Raw genomic sequence first — 18,872 nt, forward strand, 5'->3', positions numbered from 1 at the left:
AACCCACACGAATATTGTACAGTAATAACCTCCTAACGAGTATTCAACTTCAACCTCACGTAGATTCCTTCTGACCACCACTACCACCACCACCTTTCTCCAGATCCTTCAACTTCCCATCCTCAATCCTCTTCCCCAAATACTTTGCAACCCACTCCTCCAAATCCTTCTCCACAACCTTATCCGCTTCACCCAGACTATGGTCATGCCCCTCCAGCATCCTTTTCCGCACATACGACCTCATATCATCCAAACTATTCACCCCCATCGCCCAAAGCACACCCCCAGACGCCATCATCGCAAAACTCAACACATTAATCGTCGCCAGATGCAGCGCCTCAAACGCCTCTCCCCCACCATTCACTTTCGGCTTATGGTATATCGACGACGTATAGTAGGGTGGGATCATGGCGTTGAAGCGGCGGACAAGGGCGCGGCGGGTGGTGAGGAGGGAGAGGGTGAAGAAGAGGGCGCCGCCGAAGAAGAGCTTTGTGTTTGTTTGCGGGGTCCACAGTTTGGGGAGGTCTTCCTTTGGGGGTTCGGCGGGTGGTTGTTGTTGTTGTGGCGGCGGTGGTGGTGGTGGTGAGGGAGGGGGTGATGACGGTGATGAAAACGTGGGTTCTGGTCCGGAGGGTATCGGTGATGAGCTGGAGGTGAACCAGGAGAGCACCATTTTGACGGAATTGGAGTTTGTTTCGTTCTTTGATGCTCACGCGGCGGATTGTAGATTCTTGGGGTTGTGCTGGTAGAAATGACTCTGGGCAATCTGAAATGGTAGGTAGGAGTGGAAGAGGGTAGTATATCAATCGGCTTGAAAGAAAGGCGAATGAGTCACTAAACAATTCTGAGGAATGGAAAATGGCAGCAAAACCGAAATCAGGAACAGTCGAGAAGCTGACCAAGGTGGAGTTGTACAATGCGGAGTCTCGGTCACGTGATGGGGCTGGTGTCGGGGATAACGCTGCTTAACCGGAGTTAGAACAACTTGGGAAGCGACAAGAACCCGGTGGAATTATTGAGAGATTAAAATGTATTATTTCTATATTCTATAATATGCTATACGAAGTTTATGTTCAAGCTCCAGGCGGCGTCAGCCCGGACGTGTAGATTTGATGAATCCGCACCACCTGTCCGTGCGCCCACTTAACCAAGTCGTCAGGTAGCGTCTCGGCTGAGCAGAGACTCTGCAGGGGATAAATGACAAACCAACCGCCCACCAGGGGCGCTGTCTGCTGCCGCGAAGCACTATTTGTACGCCCCCAGTCCGCCTGCGGGTACTCGACTCGATGGTCAGTGATCCGCATGGAACCGGTCTGACTACCCAAGAAGAAGGGCACGGTGGCGCAGATGTCCACCGCGAGCGCATATATAGTTTCCGTAGTCGACTGAATATCATCCGCGCAGTTAGACAAGAGACATAGACAGCGAAATATGATGTTCTGAACAGCAAGCCTGTACGTCCGGTACTCGTTCCACGTTTCGGCAATCCAGCTGTCGGTATAGCAGTCACAGCGACCCTGATACAGTCCCGCATCCCGGACGCTTTCCGGGATTGAACTTGCGGGGGCAGGATCCCAGTGTTTGGGCAGGGAAAGAGTCCAGGCGCTAAATTGGTCATCGATCAGACGAGCCTCGAAGAGAATAGATTCCACTTCGCTGAGGTCCATGGGTTCGGTGCGAGCAGCAAAGCCCTCCCAGCGCTCTCGCAGCTCCACCAGTTTGGTCGAAATCATGGTCAGTCGCGAGGAGGCCAATTGTGGAACTGGAGGCGAAAGCGGCCATACTTCGGGGATCTTGAATAATGGAACTTGACTATTCGTTGTGGCAGTGAGAATCTAAAAGGTCAGGTTATTGCTGGGCAAAATAGAGAAGCTCCTTACGATCTCTTTTTGAACGGCATTTGTCAAAGTATCTGCTAATGGCGTGTTGGGTCGCCTAGATCCACAGCTATTGATTACAGCGATCGCACCTCGCAGATGATGTTTCGGTGAGGGTTTGTTTTCTTTGATTGACGTAAAGCACTGTATCTGTGTTAGGGGATGTTCTCTACAGACAATATGAAACTCACTTCGTATATGTAAAGCAACATCAACGTCATCAGTATTTCATCATAATTTTGCTCGACATCGCCTTGCAGTGCCTGGCGAGTGCGAGAAAGCGCCTTTCCAAAGAAACGATCTGCTTCTTGGAGCAAACGCCCTTGGCGGGTCCATGCCGCGACCGAAAAGAAGGCCACAGCCAAGGAACTCATGTGCAGATGCGAACTAAAAGGGGCAGCGGCATACAACTGTGGCAAAAGCTCCATTGAGCCCATTCGGACCATCGGGTCTCTTGGAGTATAGATATAGGAATTAAAAAATAATGCAGTGACGGTGTCTTCCATAGGCAGATATAGACCACCAGGAATCTGCGAAGAGGCGGCGGGGCTTGAAGTTTCTGGATAGCAGGGAAGACGCGAGAGTTCAGACTTTGGTGACTGAGATTCCGTGTCGCTATCGTCGCGCTTTGCGGGCGACTGTGCCAACACAGCGGTGTTCCCGCTCTTGCGAGCCATGCCTGTTTGGGGTCTCATCATGACATCCAGAGGATGCGGATAGCCTGGGCAATCTCGGCCTGTGCGAACACAGGCCTTGCAATTAGGGCGTGTTTCATCACACTAATACAGGTCAGTCATTGATCTGGAGAGGCGCCGGACCGTAGACCTACTTTGATGCGCCGAGAGCGGCATGTTTGGCAGCCCGTGCTGGGTCTTCCGGGATAGACCATCTTAAGGCAAGATACGACCAGAACAAATCAATAACGGACCAAGTCCATCGTCAAGGGCTACCATGTGGTGCCTATGTTATACCTATGTAGACGACAATCTGGACTCTGGGGGCTGTGCAGGAGGAAACAGGAATGACTCGCAATTCGCCCATTTGGGGTCTACCTAAAGTCATGTGAGAGCACGTGATGTAAGACAAACGTGACGACAACAGCCCTAAGAAGCAGACTTGAATTTTCCATCATAGTATTCTGTCTATTACAACTCCGTGGTATACAATGCAACTCATCTCGGTTCTTCATCAGTCATATCTCATTTACATTATGAGAAGGCCCATGATGTCGCCAAATAAAATCATAACTCATCTTCTCTAATGTCATTAATCTTGTCATTACTGTTTCATGGATCCAGTGGTAATGAGCATATCGGCTCGGCCCGGTCGACTGAACCGATCAATACCCAGGTGCTCCCGGCCATCGCGTCCAATGTAAACACCAAAGCCGTATCGAGGATAGTCCCTATCGCCTGGCGGAGTGATCACTAGCCGCGTCACGAGATCCGTCTTACTGCGTGGCTCCCGCAGAAGTTTGTCTGAAAGCAGAGGGCTTTGATAGAGGAAGCTCATTTGATCAGCGAGGGTGCCGATGTCGTGGGGTAGGTACCGACGACGACCAGGCCAGATAGATATAAAGGAAGCCATGTATATGGCACAGAATACCACAATTGCATAAAAAGCAGGCATCAACGAGGCGATCTTTATTTCGTTTCCGGGGTAGGTGAGTGCGATGAAGACGCCGCCAGCGAGGATTGGAATGGCACCAGAAATGACGCTTATCAAAGAGATCCACGCCACCTTGTAGTGCTTGTTAGTCACCGCCGTGATGGTGACATGGATAGGAAGGAGAGAAGGATATGCTAGTAATAGGCTCTGCTCTGCAGAGGCCCCTTCTGGAGAGGATAGCATGGCAAATGGCTGCAGCGCGCGAAAGTACAAGTCGATATGCTGCCATGCAAGAAATAGACAGTTTCCGATCAATGCCGGGATGAAGCTGTACAGAAAGTTCGAGGAGGAAAACGCGCTTGATGATGGCCGAGTGGTCAAACGAGGGGGGAACCCCTCTTCAACAGCATTGTTAACGAAGCTCACGACAACGAAGGCGATGAAAAGGGCACAGATAGTCATAGTCCATATGATGACCGGTGCTCTCCGAAGAAACCATGGGGCCCATTGATAGCGAATAGAAGGCGAATATAGGTCTTGGGAGCCATTTTTCTCGGCATCAAACGACACTTTGGATACGTGATCTCTGCGATATTTCGCACCGATGTGTAGAGAAGGATTGCCAACTGTAGCACCAGGCTCCCCAATGCCGTAGAATACCTCTGGGCTCCGTCCTTGGGATAATTGCCAGTACCCCAGCCGCAGTGCCCTCGACCTCAAGGCTGTGCTGACGTCCGAAGTAGTCTCGGTATCTTCAAAGTCGGGTAGGACATTTGATCGCTGAATGACGGTAATCAGATCGGCAAGGCAGACGGGATCCCACATTAAGCCGGACCATGTGCGGAAGAAGCGAAGCATCAACAAGATCAGTCCCAATGCAAGCAGAGTGTATATCGCTATCAATGCCCAGCCAACGGACCTTACAGCAGCCCACCGCCATTCTCCATCAGCATTGCCAGCGAACCACTTGGCCTGAAAGAAACAGCTCAACAATGGCACTGCAATGAAGTTAGAAAGCCAGATTGTGAACAACGCGAATCCAACAAGAGTCTCCCCATTAATGACTTGCGAAAGGTCCGGAAGCAAGAAGTTTTTCGGTAAGGTTGGTAGAGCTTGCAACGTTTTCTTGAAAGGCCTTTCGGACGCCATAATCGCAAACGGCATTATGCGGTATACCGCGGCTTGGATGACGAATGTGAGAAGAGATATAAGAATTCCCAGAAGCTGAGGGAGGAATTGAACCACAAAGTAACGCGAACCGCCTCGTCCGTCATATTCCCAGAGTCCTTGATGATCTCGAGACCAGGCATTGCTAAATCCAATGCCGGCAATCATCAGCAACACACATAGAATGACTATGGATAATGCCCACGGTCGAAGCACGACTGGGACAAAATCCAGCGGCGGATAGATCAAGTTCCCTTCCGGAGGATCAACTGCAACAAAGGCCTCTGGGTCTACCGAGGCTTGGGGGCTTCTGTCCCGCGGAAATTGTGGCGGCAATTGTTGCTGAGCAGGAGGCGTCACAGCACGGACGAACTGACCCAAGCCGCCGTCCCAAAGAAGACGCCCTGTCGGAGCTGTTTCCCTGGCACTATCGCTCGACCTTCTTGGATCATCATCATGAGTAAGTTGGTTGATAGCGAAGCGAATATACGGCGAATCATCCATCCCTGGCGTTGGTTCTCGGCCCGCATAGCTGTCCCTCACGGCCTTTCCGCGGGTCCCGTCCAATTCGACTTCAGTACCCTTATTCTCTGTCGATTGCGATCCACTATCAATGTTCGTCACGAAAGTTTGGCGTGGCTCGGCTAGTATCTCTGCATTCTGCTCTGCTCTTGGAACAGCAGGTGGTGGCGGTGCTAGGAGGGTTCGAGATACAGCAGGCGAGGAAATTTGTGAAACGGGATGTGAATTTGGCGTTGCATATCGCATTATGGTCGCTTCGCTTGCGCCGCTTGCTGAGCGAGTCGCAGTCGTTCGACTGGAGAGGGAAAAGTAGTCGTCCGAAGCCGCAGCAGACTGCTGCGACTCGGTGCGGAATAGCTGTGGTCTGCTTGCTGCAGAATGTTAATAAATGAACAAACACACACAGAACCGAGACAGATCAGATACGTACAGCTGACAGTTCTCAGACTCACATTCCCAGCAGTCGGGGCAAGCATGGCGGGGGCAGCCGAGGAATGTATGCAGGAAGCTCACTTGCAGCACAGCGGATGCATTCCCACAATGTAGGTTATGACTTTCAATTGACAAAAAGACCAGAGAAGAAACTCAACCGGCAAGATTCCTACCAGGGTAGGAGGACAAAGCCATCGCGGTCGGCAGTTGAGAGGGAGAAGGTTGGCTTATGGGGTGTTTGCCAGCCTCCTCGGAGCCCAGCCACCCACACATGAGCCCGACATGGAAACAAGGCGAATACGACTGCAAGCCACCAGATCTAGCATGGCTGATAGTGATTGGAGAGGGCGATAAAACGGAATGACGTGGTTGGACAGGTTATTCTTCTGCGTGGGTGTTGTTTCTCAAGCGTTGAGTTGGCAGAGGCGTTCCAAGTTGCTGGCCGAGGTGAGGAGGCCGAAACTGACGGCCCAAGCGGTGTTCGGAGAGTACCTTTGGCCACCCACACTCGGCACTTTTGCGGCTGAAATACATGATTAGAAACATGATGATAGTTATTGTTCAATTTCTGATACAGTCCTAATATATTAGACAGTGAATTCAGGATTATCCTTCGTTTTATGTACGGCACCCAATAATCATCACAGCGACGCTACAGTTCAGTAGGAGTACAGAGTACTCCGTAAGCCTCCCTAACATAATCTGATCCATTGAATCATGTCCGTCGAAGATGGAAAAGTAAACAATAATGTGCAAATGCCGGCGGCTTGTCAAGGGTTTCATACATTGAAAAGATACGCGGCAATGACTCCTCCCCAGCCACCCGCATTTTCGTCCTCTGTCGCGACGGCCCGGTTGCCGTCTAGCATCATGTTGATCGTACTTTTGGTGTTTGTTCCATATAGATAGATTGATGACGAGTCCAAGACTTGCACGGCGTTTTTCTGACACTTTCCACTAGTTGTGTTGCAGTTTCCACCGTTGTTGAAAAACACCCAATTGCAACCCCCGTACAGGAAGAGATTTGAAGAAGCTCGGATCCGTTCAAATAGTGCCATGCGACATAGGGCGTCCTCTGCAGCACATTGAGAGAAGTCTGGATCACTGGAAGCTGGGTGATCCTGCCACGGGGCGGGAGCTAGGGCATTGCCGGGTCCTTGCCAATACGGGGATTCGCTCTGTTGCATCGTCGAAAACACGTTGTGCGCGGAATCGAAATTGTACTGGTAGAGCGTATGGTGCTCGAATCCTGTTCCAACTAGCCATGTAGCGGCAGTCGCTTCCACGAGAAGACCTCGGCCGGTTGAGATGGTTTGGCCGTTGCTGCCGTCAAGGTCATGATCCGCTGTCCATCCCCACATATTCTCGATATAAGCGGAGGAAGTACTGGTGAGATGAAGAGCAGCCCAGGCTGCCTTGCACTTATCTGGGCTCGTCGTACACTGGCTCTCAACTTTACTTCCGACTGCACCACCAATTCGGATGTGAGTATTCCAGAACCCGACATCACCTGGCTTTGTGCCCGCAATATTTACTTCGACCTAGATTAATTAGCCGCCGGACGCAAACAATTAAGCAAGATACTGACAATTTTACATCCCGGGAGGATGTCCCCAACAGTAAAGCTCATGTCGCTAACTTGCACTATGCCGACATCTCCGGGATATCCAAACTTGACCATGGGCCGAACCGCAGCCGGGTCTTGGAATTTGGCACCAACGCCGCTGATGACCGAAGCGTAAGGATCACCAACAATACGTCTCCCCGCAGGGACGAAGATTGTGTCGGTGACCATGTATGTTCCTGCAGGGAAATAGATCAGGCTGCAGTCGGCATTCTCCGCTAGAATCTCGTTGATATTCTGCGTATCATCCGTCGCCCCATCTCCATAGACCGGTCTACCCTGGACATTCTTGATGTTCAAGACCTGAGCTGTTGAATATTCCTGAAAAGTTGGAGGGGTCTTTGTAAAGTATTTTCCTCCAGTCAAGAGCGCTGCTGCTCGTGGTGTCGTTACTGTTTGACCATTGACGTGCTGCATCTTGGCGTTCCCGGCCGTATACTATCTTTCCTGTCAGCCATGGGGGGCGAATCGCAGCGGGTTGCCTTACCAAGCTTCCATGTACCCAAGTATTGGGGATACTGCCACTCATGACAGCCTTTCCTCCAAGGCTTACAGTGGTGCCTGTATTCTGGATGTTCTCCAAGATGATTGAATTGCCAGCACCAGTGGAAGTGCTCGACACCACGAAATTCTCAAGCCCTGAGCCGCTAGAGTCAATCACAGTCAAGGATCCCGATGTCCCAGTCGCGTCGATTCCGGTTTTGCCGTTATTGAACTGGCAACCCAGAAACACGATATCGGTTCCTCCCGCAAGTACACCAGTCTCAGTCCCCGTGAAGACAAGATTCTTAAAGACCCACTGCTGCCCACTAAGCTTCATACCAACATTGCCTCCATTGAAGCGAAGATCATTCTATACGATTCAGCGAAGAACACTCAGGCAGTAAGCTGACCACTCACCACAATTATGTTACTGTTGTAATCGTATTGCGTGGTCAGCCCAATATGGGCCGTCGGGGCTTGGGGCATGTTGAATTGAACATTCGACAACTGAGTTGCTTGGCTCACAGTCCAATCTAGAAGAGTCATTGTCAAGGATGAATTAAGTCCCGTTGAGTCAAGAACAAGATTCTTGATGCCTATGTAGAAGTTGATTGTTCCACCAAAGTTGGGATCCTTTGCGTAAATTATGTGGTCTCCTGCAAACCCTGGCTCTGCTTTCAGTACTGGTGGGTTTGTTGGGTCCCCAATTATTACTGTTCCAACGTATAGCTGTAGGGCAGCTTTTAGTAGGTAGGTGCCCCCAGGTAAGTAGATAATAGCTGGTTGGCCAGTCGTTCCCATAGCGTGGGCATCTCGCGCAGGGCCACCAGAAGGGCCATCTAGTGTATTGAGAGTTAGTTGTTACGGCCATATACGAGTAGAGATGTTACGGCCATATACGAGTAGAGATGGACTCCTACCTCTGATCGCACTCTGGATAGCGGAGGATGCGTCGGACTTCCCCGTGTTGTCGGCACCATAGTCGGCTACCACATTGCGAAACACCTTGTACTTGTCTTTATATCCCGGGACTAGAAAAGAGGATTCTCCATTGTGCTGAATCTCTCCATACCAAAATTTGGATGACCCAGTGGAGGATGCGCAACTAAGAGCCGGCCGGTTCGGTTGGTGAGTCACATTGTTCAATTCATGCCATGGTTGCGCTGCGTAATTCTGAATTGTAAATGGGATCCCTCTGGTATCTTTGATTAGCTTGCCATAGTCCAGTACTCGAGGCACTGGGAAACATACGATGGGTGAGGCGAGTATTCCGGTCTCAGGATGGCATCCAACCCCGGCACAAAGTTGAATATTCGGTCCTCGGTAGCGGTGACTTGTGCAGACAGGCAGCATAAAAGCGCCAGTAACTGATGCAAAAGCGTAGATAAAGCCATACTCACAGCACAGCGGGATTTCCTAGGACTGTGAAATCATAGGAGTCCGCAGTGACACATTTGAACGCGATAAAAGTTGTAGAGAACCCGGGCGGGGACGAAGTGTCGAGACGAGGAAGAAAAGAGCATTGAAATGGCGGCTATGTGCCCTTCATAACTTATTCGGTCTGGACAGATCCACGAGATTCCTGCATACCTGGGCTCGTGCCAGCATGACAGACTGAGTCAAGATCACCATCGCGACGAATCCATGGAGGGAATCCAGATTTCGATCTATCGATGTCATCTCGGCTATCTCAATTATGCTAAATCAGGGAACCTCCATAGCATGCTGTGTATTAGAACTCATTGTTGATTCAACCGCTCAGGTGATGTCGACAAAGGAAAACAACCTTCGTGTGGATGGGACTCTGAAGGGGCCGGTCGGAGCAGGAAAAGCGCAAGCTTATTGGATGGAATGCATCGCAATGCAGAGAGCCATATATTTCAGAGTAGACAAAGTAATTGACAGATGCTGAGCCTGAGTATGCTAGACTGCTGAAGCTGCAGGTGGGTTTGTGGTGGGAGGAAAGAGTGACGACCATGATGAGCCACTGCAGCATTCCAGAGATCCAAGCAGGGACGGCATTCCCCCAAATCAGTCCAGACCTCGACTCTTACATTGAACATTCATTCCACTATCATTCTATCCCTCAACTCTGGCCATTCCAGTCTCGTCGATTCTCCTCTCAGCTGTTTCTTTGGTCGCCGCTCCACCACGTGTCTTCACCCTTTTTATAGAAGTTAGTATTTGATTTTACACTTAAGGACAATGGAAGAGCCGAGTATCTGACTTGCGAATATTCCCTGCGCCGCCAATGCCAAACCCAACATAGCGTTCTCGTGCAGCAGTGGCTTGTGGCAGGACCTCTTTCACTGACAGCTGGCCGGCATCTCGCTTTTCGGGGAGTAATTGATCGTGCTGTTCGTCGTTGAGGCTGATTTTGGATCTCATCCAAGGGGACTTCCAGAGAGCGGGCATTCTGAATTGTAATCTCTTGATGTTTATCTTGTCGCCCTCAGGACGAGGGCGTGGTCTTTATACCGGCGGGAAACCCGCAACCAGAAAAGACTCGGAGGTCTTGGGAAAAGCAAATATGCATCACCGACTATCACTCATCGGACAACCTCCTTTTACGCAACTGAATTTATAACCGCCATAGCGCTGCTTCAATAGTTGCACTCGCCTGTCATCCCGCGGTCAAGACGAAGCCCACAGCTCGGAGGATTTTTGGGCAATGGAAGATTACTCAACGGGCGTTCGACAGTCAATCAACAACAAGCTCTGATGAGTCCCCTGGTTACACCACTTCTCAGCTTCTAAGGGAGCTACAGTGGTCTCCTCCATCAGCAAGGCCAAGCTCACGAGACAAGCCTTGAGTTTCATAGTGGATGATCGACAGGCTGACGACTAGTATCATGGTGTGGGAACCGTGGGATAGATAGCTTGTGTGGCTATTATTCGGCACTCCGCCTCCGTTCAAGTCCCCAGCTCTTCGGGAAACCAGAAGGATACTAACACAATGTGAACAGGGTCTATTGAAAGCCTGTCAAACCATATGACGCGCGGAGGGAGCCTGTATTGGACAAGAAAGCCGAGAAAACAAGCTGCTCACCGAAGCATGTGTTAAGTAATCGAAAGAAATGGTCCGAAGTCTCAATGATCAGAGAAAGATTAATGGAGATCGCAATAATAAGGTTACTTGAACCAAGGCCAATGCGTTTTTATTCGGACTACCTTCAATTTGAAATGTCTCTCTGCAAACCTCTCGATCCATCCAATGATTTAGGTCCAGATCCCCGGAGTAATCATCCTCCACAGCGTCCTCGTCAAAGGACTACTTATGCAGTCGGTCTTGGTACTCTCATTATCTCATACGTGGAGGGCGCGTGTTCTCCAGAGTACGACATCCGCCACTGAGACAGGCTACAGCACAATCTCGACTTCACCCATGCGATACATCGGTCATGGTTTGTTGACCCCGCAGCCTGTCAAGCGCAGAGTCAAAGATGGTGGATCGCGCTAGAAGCACGAGGCGCCAAGCTGGAGTACTCGTGGAGTCGTGATACCCTGATTGAACATTGAAGTTGCAGTGCCAATTTCGCGTCCCACTATCTTAAAACAAACTGGGTCGTCCCTGGAAACGGGAGTGTGTCCCAGACTCCCAATCTTGATTCTCGATTGTCGAGACGTTTCGAATAATGTCGGGCCAGCGACTCAGCGAGAGATAGCAAGCTCCCGTCGTGGGGCGCTCGCGTCATCCATCCTGACAGGAGCGGCAGCCAATCTTACTCGTATTGGGCTCGGCTCAAACGTCTCAGCGGCAGAGAACAGCAGAATAGCCGAGAAGATTGAATACGTACTCAAGTGAGTATCTTGAGCTGCCAAACTTACGAGTCGCGGCCTAGATATAGTCAGATGATTGAATCATGAATGTCTGATTGCCTGTCTGAATCCTTGTTCCATCGATGGCATCTCGCAGCGAAAACAATTTCAATTGACGGAGACGCGCTTGGCCGGTGGAACTCGACCGCATGGTTACTTGTGCTGGACAGCGAATCATGATGGAATCTTTGGGTGGTGGATGCTTTAGCTAGGTCGGGCTCAGCCACCACGGAGAAAAGCGAGTTGGGGAAGGAAGAATTCAGGCGAGACGGAGAGCATGGCTGCAAGTCTCGATAGGAATTGACGGGTATTTGTTTGTAGCAGTGACTTTGGTGACTCCAAGTCCAAGTAAATTCAGATAGTGGAGGGTTGATGGAGAGAGTTAGTTAGTAGTTAGTGTGGGATAGAAACAGCAGCTGGAGGAGATTACGAAGAGCAGAGAGGAGGGTGATTAAGTAATTAAAAGGCATCCATCGATCCTCACCTCCTTCAATCAATCCATCATTCAGTCAATCAATTAATCAATTAATCCTCACGCTTAACATAGTCACGACTAGCCAGATACTACTACCTTAGTATTATTCTTTCGTTCTCTGCGCCTTCTCTTTTCTCCCTTATCTTCTCTTGTCTGGACAAGAAGCTCATTTTGTGTCGTTTCTGCACCACTACTACTACCAGTTATTTCTCCAATTAACTACGTTACGTTAGCCTCTCTCCCCTCAGTTCATCCACGGTCTCTGTCCAGTGTCTCTTTCTTGCCCCCTGCGGAGTTCTGCACTCCCCCGTTGCCTCCTCAATATATTCTCCCAGAGAAAGAGTCAAGGCAGCCCAATGACGCCCTCAATGCTGTGATTTTCTTTGAGGTCATCCTCTCCATCTCTCCCGCGTGCGTGTGTCGCTGCCGTCAAGGGTCACTTTCCCCCCTACCTGACGTTCGTTATCTTTTCTCGCTGACGGCAGAGGAGCCTCCGCGGCTATTGCGCGCTCCTCACAATGTTGCTCAAGCCGGCGACTCCATTAACTGTTCTCCTTCTTATTGCTTTTGTTCTTCTCCTTCTTTCGGTGATATCCACCCCCATCGTCAAGAATATTCCGCTAGCGACTTTCGATAATGTCGAGTACGGCGTGTTTGGCTACTGCAAAGCTGGCAGTTGCACTGCGATCCATGTCGGCTATACTACCGGTTTGTTGCGCGCATATCGACGTTACTTGTCGCTAATGCTACTCCAGAGGATATTGAGAATACCGGAAGCAGCGATAGCGACTTTAACCTCCCCTCTGACGCCCGAAAATCCCTCTCTTCTATCCTCATCGTCCATCCGATCGCTGCTTTCCTCACACTGATATGTCTTTGCCTCGCCGCAGCAGCTCACTTTCACGCTCCGTCGCACTCCCCTCGCTTCCTTCTCGCCCTTTTGATCCTACTTCTCCCAACCCTCCTCGTCTCACTCCTCGCCTTCCTGGTTGACATACTATTGTTCGTCCCGCATCTGTCATGGGGTGGGTGGATTGTGCTTGCCGCAACTATCATCTTAGTCACTTGCGGAGTCGTTACTTGCGCCATGCGCCGGACATTGGTTAGCCGCAAGGCTCGTAAAAGGCGCATCGCGGAGAATGCCGAAATGAGCGGAGACACTTACTATAGCCGCCAGAACGTCGCCGCAGCTGCGCTGAATGAGCCCAAGCCGATAGCGCCTGAGTCGAAGGATACCTTTGTTGCCGCGTCTCAAAGCTCTGAATCCGCGCCTACATTTGCCACCTTCCGCACCACTACGCTCGAAAGCGACGACGACCGTACACCATTGAATAACCATAGTGATCCATCCGTTCAGGATAATACTTATCCGTCGCGGATCCCTGGCGACCCGGTACCATACAATAACCCTCATAGAGATGAATTTGGAAACCCAGTGCCGCCAATGCCACATAACTCGGCATCTCGAATGCGTACCCCTGGACCTCCTGGGCCTACAGATAACAGAACGCGTGACCCATACTCAGACCCGCGAAGAGGGCCCCCTCCTCCAGGGTTCGCTCCACGCGGGCGCGGCGGATACCCATCGCGCGGGGGATATGGCCGTGGCGGCCCTTACGGAGGCCCATACGGAGGCCCACACGGTCCTAATACTCGTGGGCCGCCCTCTGGGCGTTCAATGCGCGGAGGACCTCCTGGTATGATGGCACGCGGAGGATACCGAGCAAATCCATCGGCAGGCGGCTACGGCCCCGGACCACGACCGATGGAAGGTGATGAATATGGCTACCGTGGCCCCTCTGCGCGTCAAAGATCGCCTGGACCGATCGGAATGGCAGTGTCTCCGGATCAAGGACCAGTCGGTCAGGCTATCGAAATGATACCGCAGCCACGACATGATGAATCGCAGGATACGATGCCAGAGCCGCATCACCATGCGCTCTCAACTGACCATCATCACGAGCCTGTCAGCCCCTCGAGCCTCTACAGCCGGACACCGTAAGATTGCGTTTCTTTTCTTTCTTCCATCTTCAGCCACTAAGTTGCTACAGATCGTACTCTCATCCTCGTTCAAACTGGGGCCAGCAAGCGTACCAATCAAGTGAACCGAACTTGCCGTATCAGCAGAGTCAGCAACCAGCCCAACCACGTCACATTCGTTCACATTCAGGTAGTTTGTATTATGAGGATGCAGACCCTGTTTATACGAGTCGGAACGAGTCAGCAGCTGGTAACCCCCGGGTGCCCTCTGCCCTGACACCAGGCAACTCTGGTGAGCAAAAGCCGAAGGAAATTGGGGTGGAACGTCCGAGCTCACCTGCTGCTAGCGAAGTAAGCCATTTTACATCAATATCGGAGCGGCCAATTAACCCAAACTGGCGGCCGCCGCCCATGCCTGCGCAAGCTGCTCAACAGAAGCGCGTCGATGTCTTGCTCGAGAACAACCCCGACTTTGATCTCCGGGCTGGTATGGGTCAAGGTGGGCGTATGCCACCACTGCCGGGCCAGAATATTACGAGATACCCCATCCCATGAATGAGATTGTCGGAATCTTTGCTTTACTATACTTGTACAGAAATCTTGGCGTCTGGTGCTGTCAAGGGATGGAATTGTCTATCCTGTTTTCTTTTCGAGTACATCGCTATACATTCGAACTTTGTCTACGAATACCAAAGACAAGGGTGCAGATAGACTTTACAGAAGCTGCTACGATCCCTGGCGGATTTTCCAGCCGGACTGCCGGACAGCGACACTAAAGTAGATAGCATGTGGCTATATTTAATTCAGCCTCCAAAAGTCTACTGTATTTCTGACTAGTACACATTATTTAGCCGTCACTGCAAAGTCGGCCACTAAGAACTCAAACCTGGGGTATATTAAAATCAAGTACTAGAGATGTATATCCATGCAACAACAGCGCCGCTCGCTGAAGATAGCTGTCACAAGTTAGGTTACCAATAACGACTTCCCGGCCGCCAGATACCACATTTGCAATCTTGCTCACAACGCCAGATCTTTACCGATCATCCACAAACGCCGCATTGATTCAGAAGACACGTATCATCCACAAGCCAAACCAAAGCAGCTACAACTTCGTCGGCAGGAATCCCGCCGCGTCATCCTCCTGCTGGCTGAACGACTGTGGAAATGCCGCAATCCCAGCCACAATAGCAATAGCAATGAAGATGAGAGAGACCATGGACCAGAGAAGGCCCCAGCAGCGCGAAGAACCGCCATATCGCTGCGCAAAAACGCTTGCATCGGAAGAATTCACTTTTCGAAGGATAAGGTCGTCGCACTAGATCGTCAGCAGAGGGAACAGGAAGAGGATGGGTTCAAAAATTCACAATATCCCAGACGCTATACAGCGCAGACATAACCCCAATGAACAACTACACATATGATTAGCGTTTTGATTCCCGCGCTGACAGACAAGGTCAAACCTACAACAACCCATCTCAATGCCTGCCCATGCGCGATGAACCAGCAAGCAACCAGCAACCCAACGGCCAGCAGAACCGTCAAGATAGTCAGCCAATCCCTTCTTGCCCACCAGAGCGTCAACAAGAAGCAGACACCGAGAATGATGCTCGCAACTTTGCTCGCGATGATGTTGAACCCCGCGAAGATCAGCAGCGCCCCGATAATCGACGACCCCAGGTACCCGGCGGGTAAGGTGATTGCACTGATGCCGCCTTGCATGTGCGTGACGCCTCCTTCGTGTGGATCTAAGGAGATCGACTTGACGCGCCCGCCGGTGCAGCAGGCGGTTATTGCGTGGCCGAATTCATGGAATGCGATGACCAGCATCTGTTGTTGATGTTAGCTGTGTTTTCTTCAGACGATAGAAAGACAAACTTTGAATGGCCACAGAGTATATCGTAGATACGGTAGATTCCAGAGAAGCGCGATAATCACAACGTATGCGCCCATCACACCGAGGGTGACAGCCTGAGTGTGGTTGACGGTGAGATCCCGCTTGTAGAGGTGAGACTCTGAGGTCTCGAGGGCGCGCCTCACAAGGAAATCATGATAAGGCGCCATTATCGATCGTGCGTTTTACTTTTTTGCCTTGGAACAAAGTCAAATTTGAATAAATGAAGACCTTTAAACCAGCCTTATGCGAATAAATTGGCGCCTAGTTCTGGTTTTAGTTTACGCGTCTGATGATGACTCTTTGCCTGATGTGGTTAGTGTGTGGCTGGACATTCGTGCTATTTCGGGATGGCGGGTGTGGCTGGGGCGGGTCAGGCTTCCTCGCTCAATCAGAGGTGAGCACCAGAACAACAATCTCTACAAGGCTGAGGCTAACTAGTAGTTAATGCACGGTCGCTCCAGAAAATCATCGTCTTTCTTCCTTCCTCTTGAAAAACGCAGACATCATCTGCGGTCCTTCTGCGTTCCTCTCAAAGGACTCGCCAAACACCGATATCCCTGCTTGAATGCCGGCATCCAACCCCAGCTGTTCCCACTGCCGAATAAGCCTCTTCTGCTGGCGAACGGCGCACGACCCACTCTTCTCCAGGAGTTGAATCCACTCGTCTACCGCGTGGTCGAGATGTTCGGGCTCGACGGCTTTCTCGACCAGTCCCCACTGTAGGGCTTCAGCGGCGGGGATGTTGTCGCCGAGCATGAGGAATCGGCGTGTTCGTCCCCACCCAATCAATCCCGGTAACAGGGCTGCTTCGACGACGCTGGGAATACCGACATTAACCTAATCGCGTGGATCATCAACAAAGCTGCATGCCTCGACGACGGTGAGTATAAGGCGTAGATTCTGAATAGCATACCTCGGGCATACCAAACACTGCATTCCTACTGGCAACGCGAAAATCACAGCTCGCTGCGATTTCTAGGCCAGCGCCCAGCGCATACCCGTTTATACGTCCGATCACCGGGACGGGGCAGTCTCGGATGCTTTGGCAAGCCTTGTGGACTCTCGTAATGAACTCTCGGGCGGCTGTTGAGGTGCTCAGCGTGGCCATCTCAGCGATGTCTGCGCCGCCGATGAAGGACTTAGGGCCAGCTCCTGTTAGAACTACCGCAAGTAGATCGAGGTGTTTTTCGGGGAGGCTGCGCATCTCATCGGTTAGGGTATTGAGGAGGTACGAATTCAGGCTGTTTAGTTTGGAGGGTCGACAGACGGTCACTGTTGCGATGGGTCTCGAAGCACGGGTGCTGCGGGTGATGCTTGTGAGGATGCTCGCTGCTGTCATCGTGTCTTAAGATGTTGCCGTATGCCTTGGATGGAATCTTCAGGGGAAATACCTTGTCCTGATTGTTTCGCAACTCCTCGCAGTGTTTTCATTTTTAGAGAACGGTTACCCCGCTCGGCTCTGGTTCAACCGAGGTGAAGCTAGAGTAGAGCCAGAATATTCGCTTCTCCAAGCCGGAGAACAGTACTGCAACGCATGTTTGTATAGACCATCCTGGGGTTTGAACAGAAACGGCCCACTGCCCTATCTTCATATCCGCACGCTGCTGTCCAGAGAGGTTGATTACAATAGTCATGAGAAAGAAAGTGGCTGAGCCTTGATGGAGCCTGCCAACATGGTGTACAGATTATACGTATTTCCCCTTGTACTGGCGGTTAGGGCTTCACCGGATAACTGTTGCCTAGTCCAACTTCTAAATTTACGGATACAAGCGGACGTTTTCCGATGCTGTGCAGTGTCTCCGCAAACCTGATCGTCTCACTCCCGTCTTGACCTTACGCTTATCTTCCAAAGGGCTACTCCGGTACCCGCGGACTGAACAAATCCGCCAGAAAGTATACTGCTGTCGGAGAACATCTACTACCTCTTTGGGATAAAGAAGGGCTTGGCCTGGGGGCAACCCCCAACTACCCGCACGGCAACAGGGTAACACGGTGACACGGTGTGGGCTTCTCCAGACGGACGATGGGGGTAGGCGTCTGGGGAAGCGGCGAGAGTGGTACGTACCACTGTACGACTCAGGTTTCTTGCCACCATGTCATGCCTCCATGAATCCGTTCCCGTCGCGATCTGTACTCTGAAGACACCCTCCGAAGGGTCCTCGCTGATATGAAACGCCTAGGAAACCTTGCGTGACCCCGAGAGCCCCGCCAAAGGCTCGGCATGATGCCGGGATAGGTTGGTGCTGGCTCTGCTGGAATGTTGAGATGCTACTTTCTCTGGAGTATATTCCAGCGAGCAGTATGATTGGTCGGGAAAGCCTCCCACGCCATCATCGGGTCTCGCCCACAATTAGTCCGCAAGATTATGTCAACGGCTTATCAGGGCGAAGACCCAAGCAAGACTTAACGGACTGAAGCAACAGTCCAGGAATAGGGTTTCCTCGAGCGAAAAAGCGCCACCCCGCGCCGAATTGTTTCTGCTTGCTGAATAGGCTCTCCGGGTCCGCCGCCCCGCTGCCGAGACCGGCTGGGTTTCATGAATCATGAGTGGACTCGCAAGACTAGTCGAGGCCTAAAAGGGTTAATGCATTGCACTTCAATGATAAGAACAAGGACGATGACGCACTGAAGCGAAACTGTACGGTGTATCGCAGCATGACCGTGATCATGACCTCAAGGCTCAAGGGTTGCTGCGGTCACTGGACACGACAGCAACGGGGAGTAAAACTGTCTCCCGACAGGGTCGGAAAGAGTCGGCTGCTGGCAAGCAAAGCGCACCAACAAGGAGAGAGAGAACAAAGCTGCCTTTGGAAGGATCCAGAGCCCACTGGGTCTATTGGAGGATCGACACAACCGCCAACTGGGATTGCATCTCAGAAGGGCGACAGAAGAAGCTCGCCAAGCTTGTTCTTGCCCAATAGTGGGGGTGGAAGTATGAGGAGCTGCGTATAGTTACCGGTTTGACTGTGGTCTAAGCCATCCAGCATG

At 51.4% G+C, this 18,872-nt stretch overlaps 6 protein-coding genes across 6 annotated transcripts; 1 reads left to right on the forward strand and 5 right to left on the reverse strand.

Annotated features, from left to right (window-relative positions):
* Positions 1–55: 55 nt before the first annotated feature.
* BJY04DRAFT_205817 (uncharacterized protein) lies at positions 56–5,650 on the reverse strand (the record flags this gene model as incomplete). The annotated part of the gene is made up of 6 exons (XM_073713638.1): positions 56–700; positions 1,125–1,835; positions 1,881–2,021; positions 2,069–2,407; positions 3,258–5,545; positions 5,605–5,650. The coding sequence occupies 6 exons, from the start codon at positions 5,648–5,650 to the stop codon at positions 56–58; spliced, it is 4,170 nt and encodes a 1,389-aa protein (XP_073574620.1).
* A 411-nt stretch (positions 5,651–6,061) lies between these two features.
* Positions 6,062–9,393, reverse strand: BJY04DRAFT_233068 (glycoside hydrolase family 55 protein; the record flags this gene model as incomplete). The annotated part of the gene is made up of 6 exons (XM_073719876.1): positions 6,062–7,147; positions 7,195–7,668; positions 7,718–8,083; positions 8,131–8,552; positions 8,634–8,925; positions 9,304–9,393. 6 exons carry the CDS (start codon positions 9,391–9,393, stop codon positions 6,386–6,388), a joined length of 2,406 nt encoding a protein of 801 aa, XP_073574621.1. The 3' UTR covers positions 6,062–6,385.
* Positions 9,394–9,792: 399 nt separating this feature from the next.
* On the reverse strand, positions 9,793–10,128 carry BJY04DRAFT_215257 (uncharacterized protein; the record flags this gene model as incomplete). The annotated part of the gene is made up of 2 exons (XM_073715432.1): positions 9,793–9,877; positions 9,941–10,128. The coding sequence occupies 2 exons, from the start codon at positions 10,126–10,128 to the stop codon at positions 9,793–9,795; spliced, it is 273 nt and encodes a 90-aa protein (XP_073574622.1).
* A 1,915-nt stretch (positions 10,129–12,043) lies between these two features.
* BJY04DRAFT_182075 (putative pH signal transduction protein PalI) lies at positions 12,044–14,792 on the forward strand. Its single transcript, XM_073710283.1, has 3 exons — positions 12,044–12,715; positions 12,763–14,005; positions 14,059–14,792. Exons 1-3 carry the CDS (start codon positions 12,526–12,528, stop codon positions 14,540–14,542), a joined length of 1,917 nt encoding a protein of 638 aa, XP_073574623.1. The 5' UTR covers positions 12,044–12,525; the 3' UTR covers positions 14,543–14,792.
* A 300-nt stretch (positions 14,793–15,092) lies between these two features.
* On the reverse strand, positions 15,093–16,051 carry BJY04DRAFT_215259 (M50 family metallopeptidase; the record flags this gene model as incomplete). Its single annotated transcript, XM_073715433.1, has 4 exons — positions 15,093–15,305; positions 15,355–15,399; positions 15,455–15,817; positions 15,866–16,051. The coding sequence occupies 4 exons, from the start codon at positions 16,049–16,051 to the stop codon at positions 15,093–15,095; spliced, it is 807 nt and encodes a 268-aa protein (XP_073574624.1).
* Positions 16,052–16,349: 298 nt separating this feature from the next.
* On the reverse strand, positions 16,350–17,223 carry BJY04DRAFT_215260 (ClpP/crotonase-like domain-containing protein; the record flags this gene model as incomplete). Its single annotated transcript, XM_073715434.1, has 2 exons — positions 16,350–16,721; positions 16,798–17,223. The coding sequence occupies 2 exons, from the start codon at positions 17,221–17,223 to the stop codon at positions 16,350–16,352; spliced, it is 798 nt and encodes a 265-aa protein (XP_073574625.1).
* Positions 17,224–18,872: the final 1,649 nt, after the last annotated feature.

The sequence above is a fragment of the Aspergillus karnatakaensis genome, assembly GCF_047715665.1.
Source record: "Aspergillus karnatakaensis strain CBS 102800 unplaced genomic scaffold BJY04scaffold_9, whole genome shotgun sequence".
Lineage (NCBI taxonomy): Eukaryota > Fungi > Ascomycota > Eurotiomycetes > Eurotiales > Aspergillaceae > Aspergillus > Aspergillus karnatakaensis.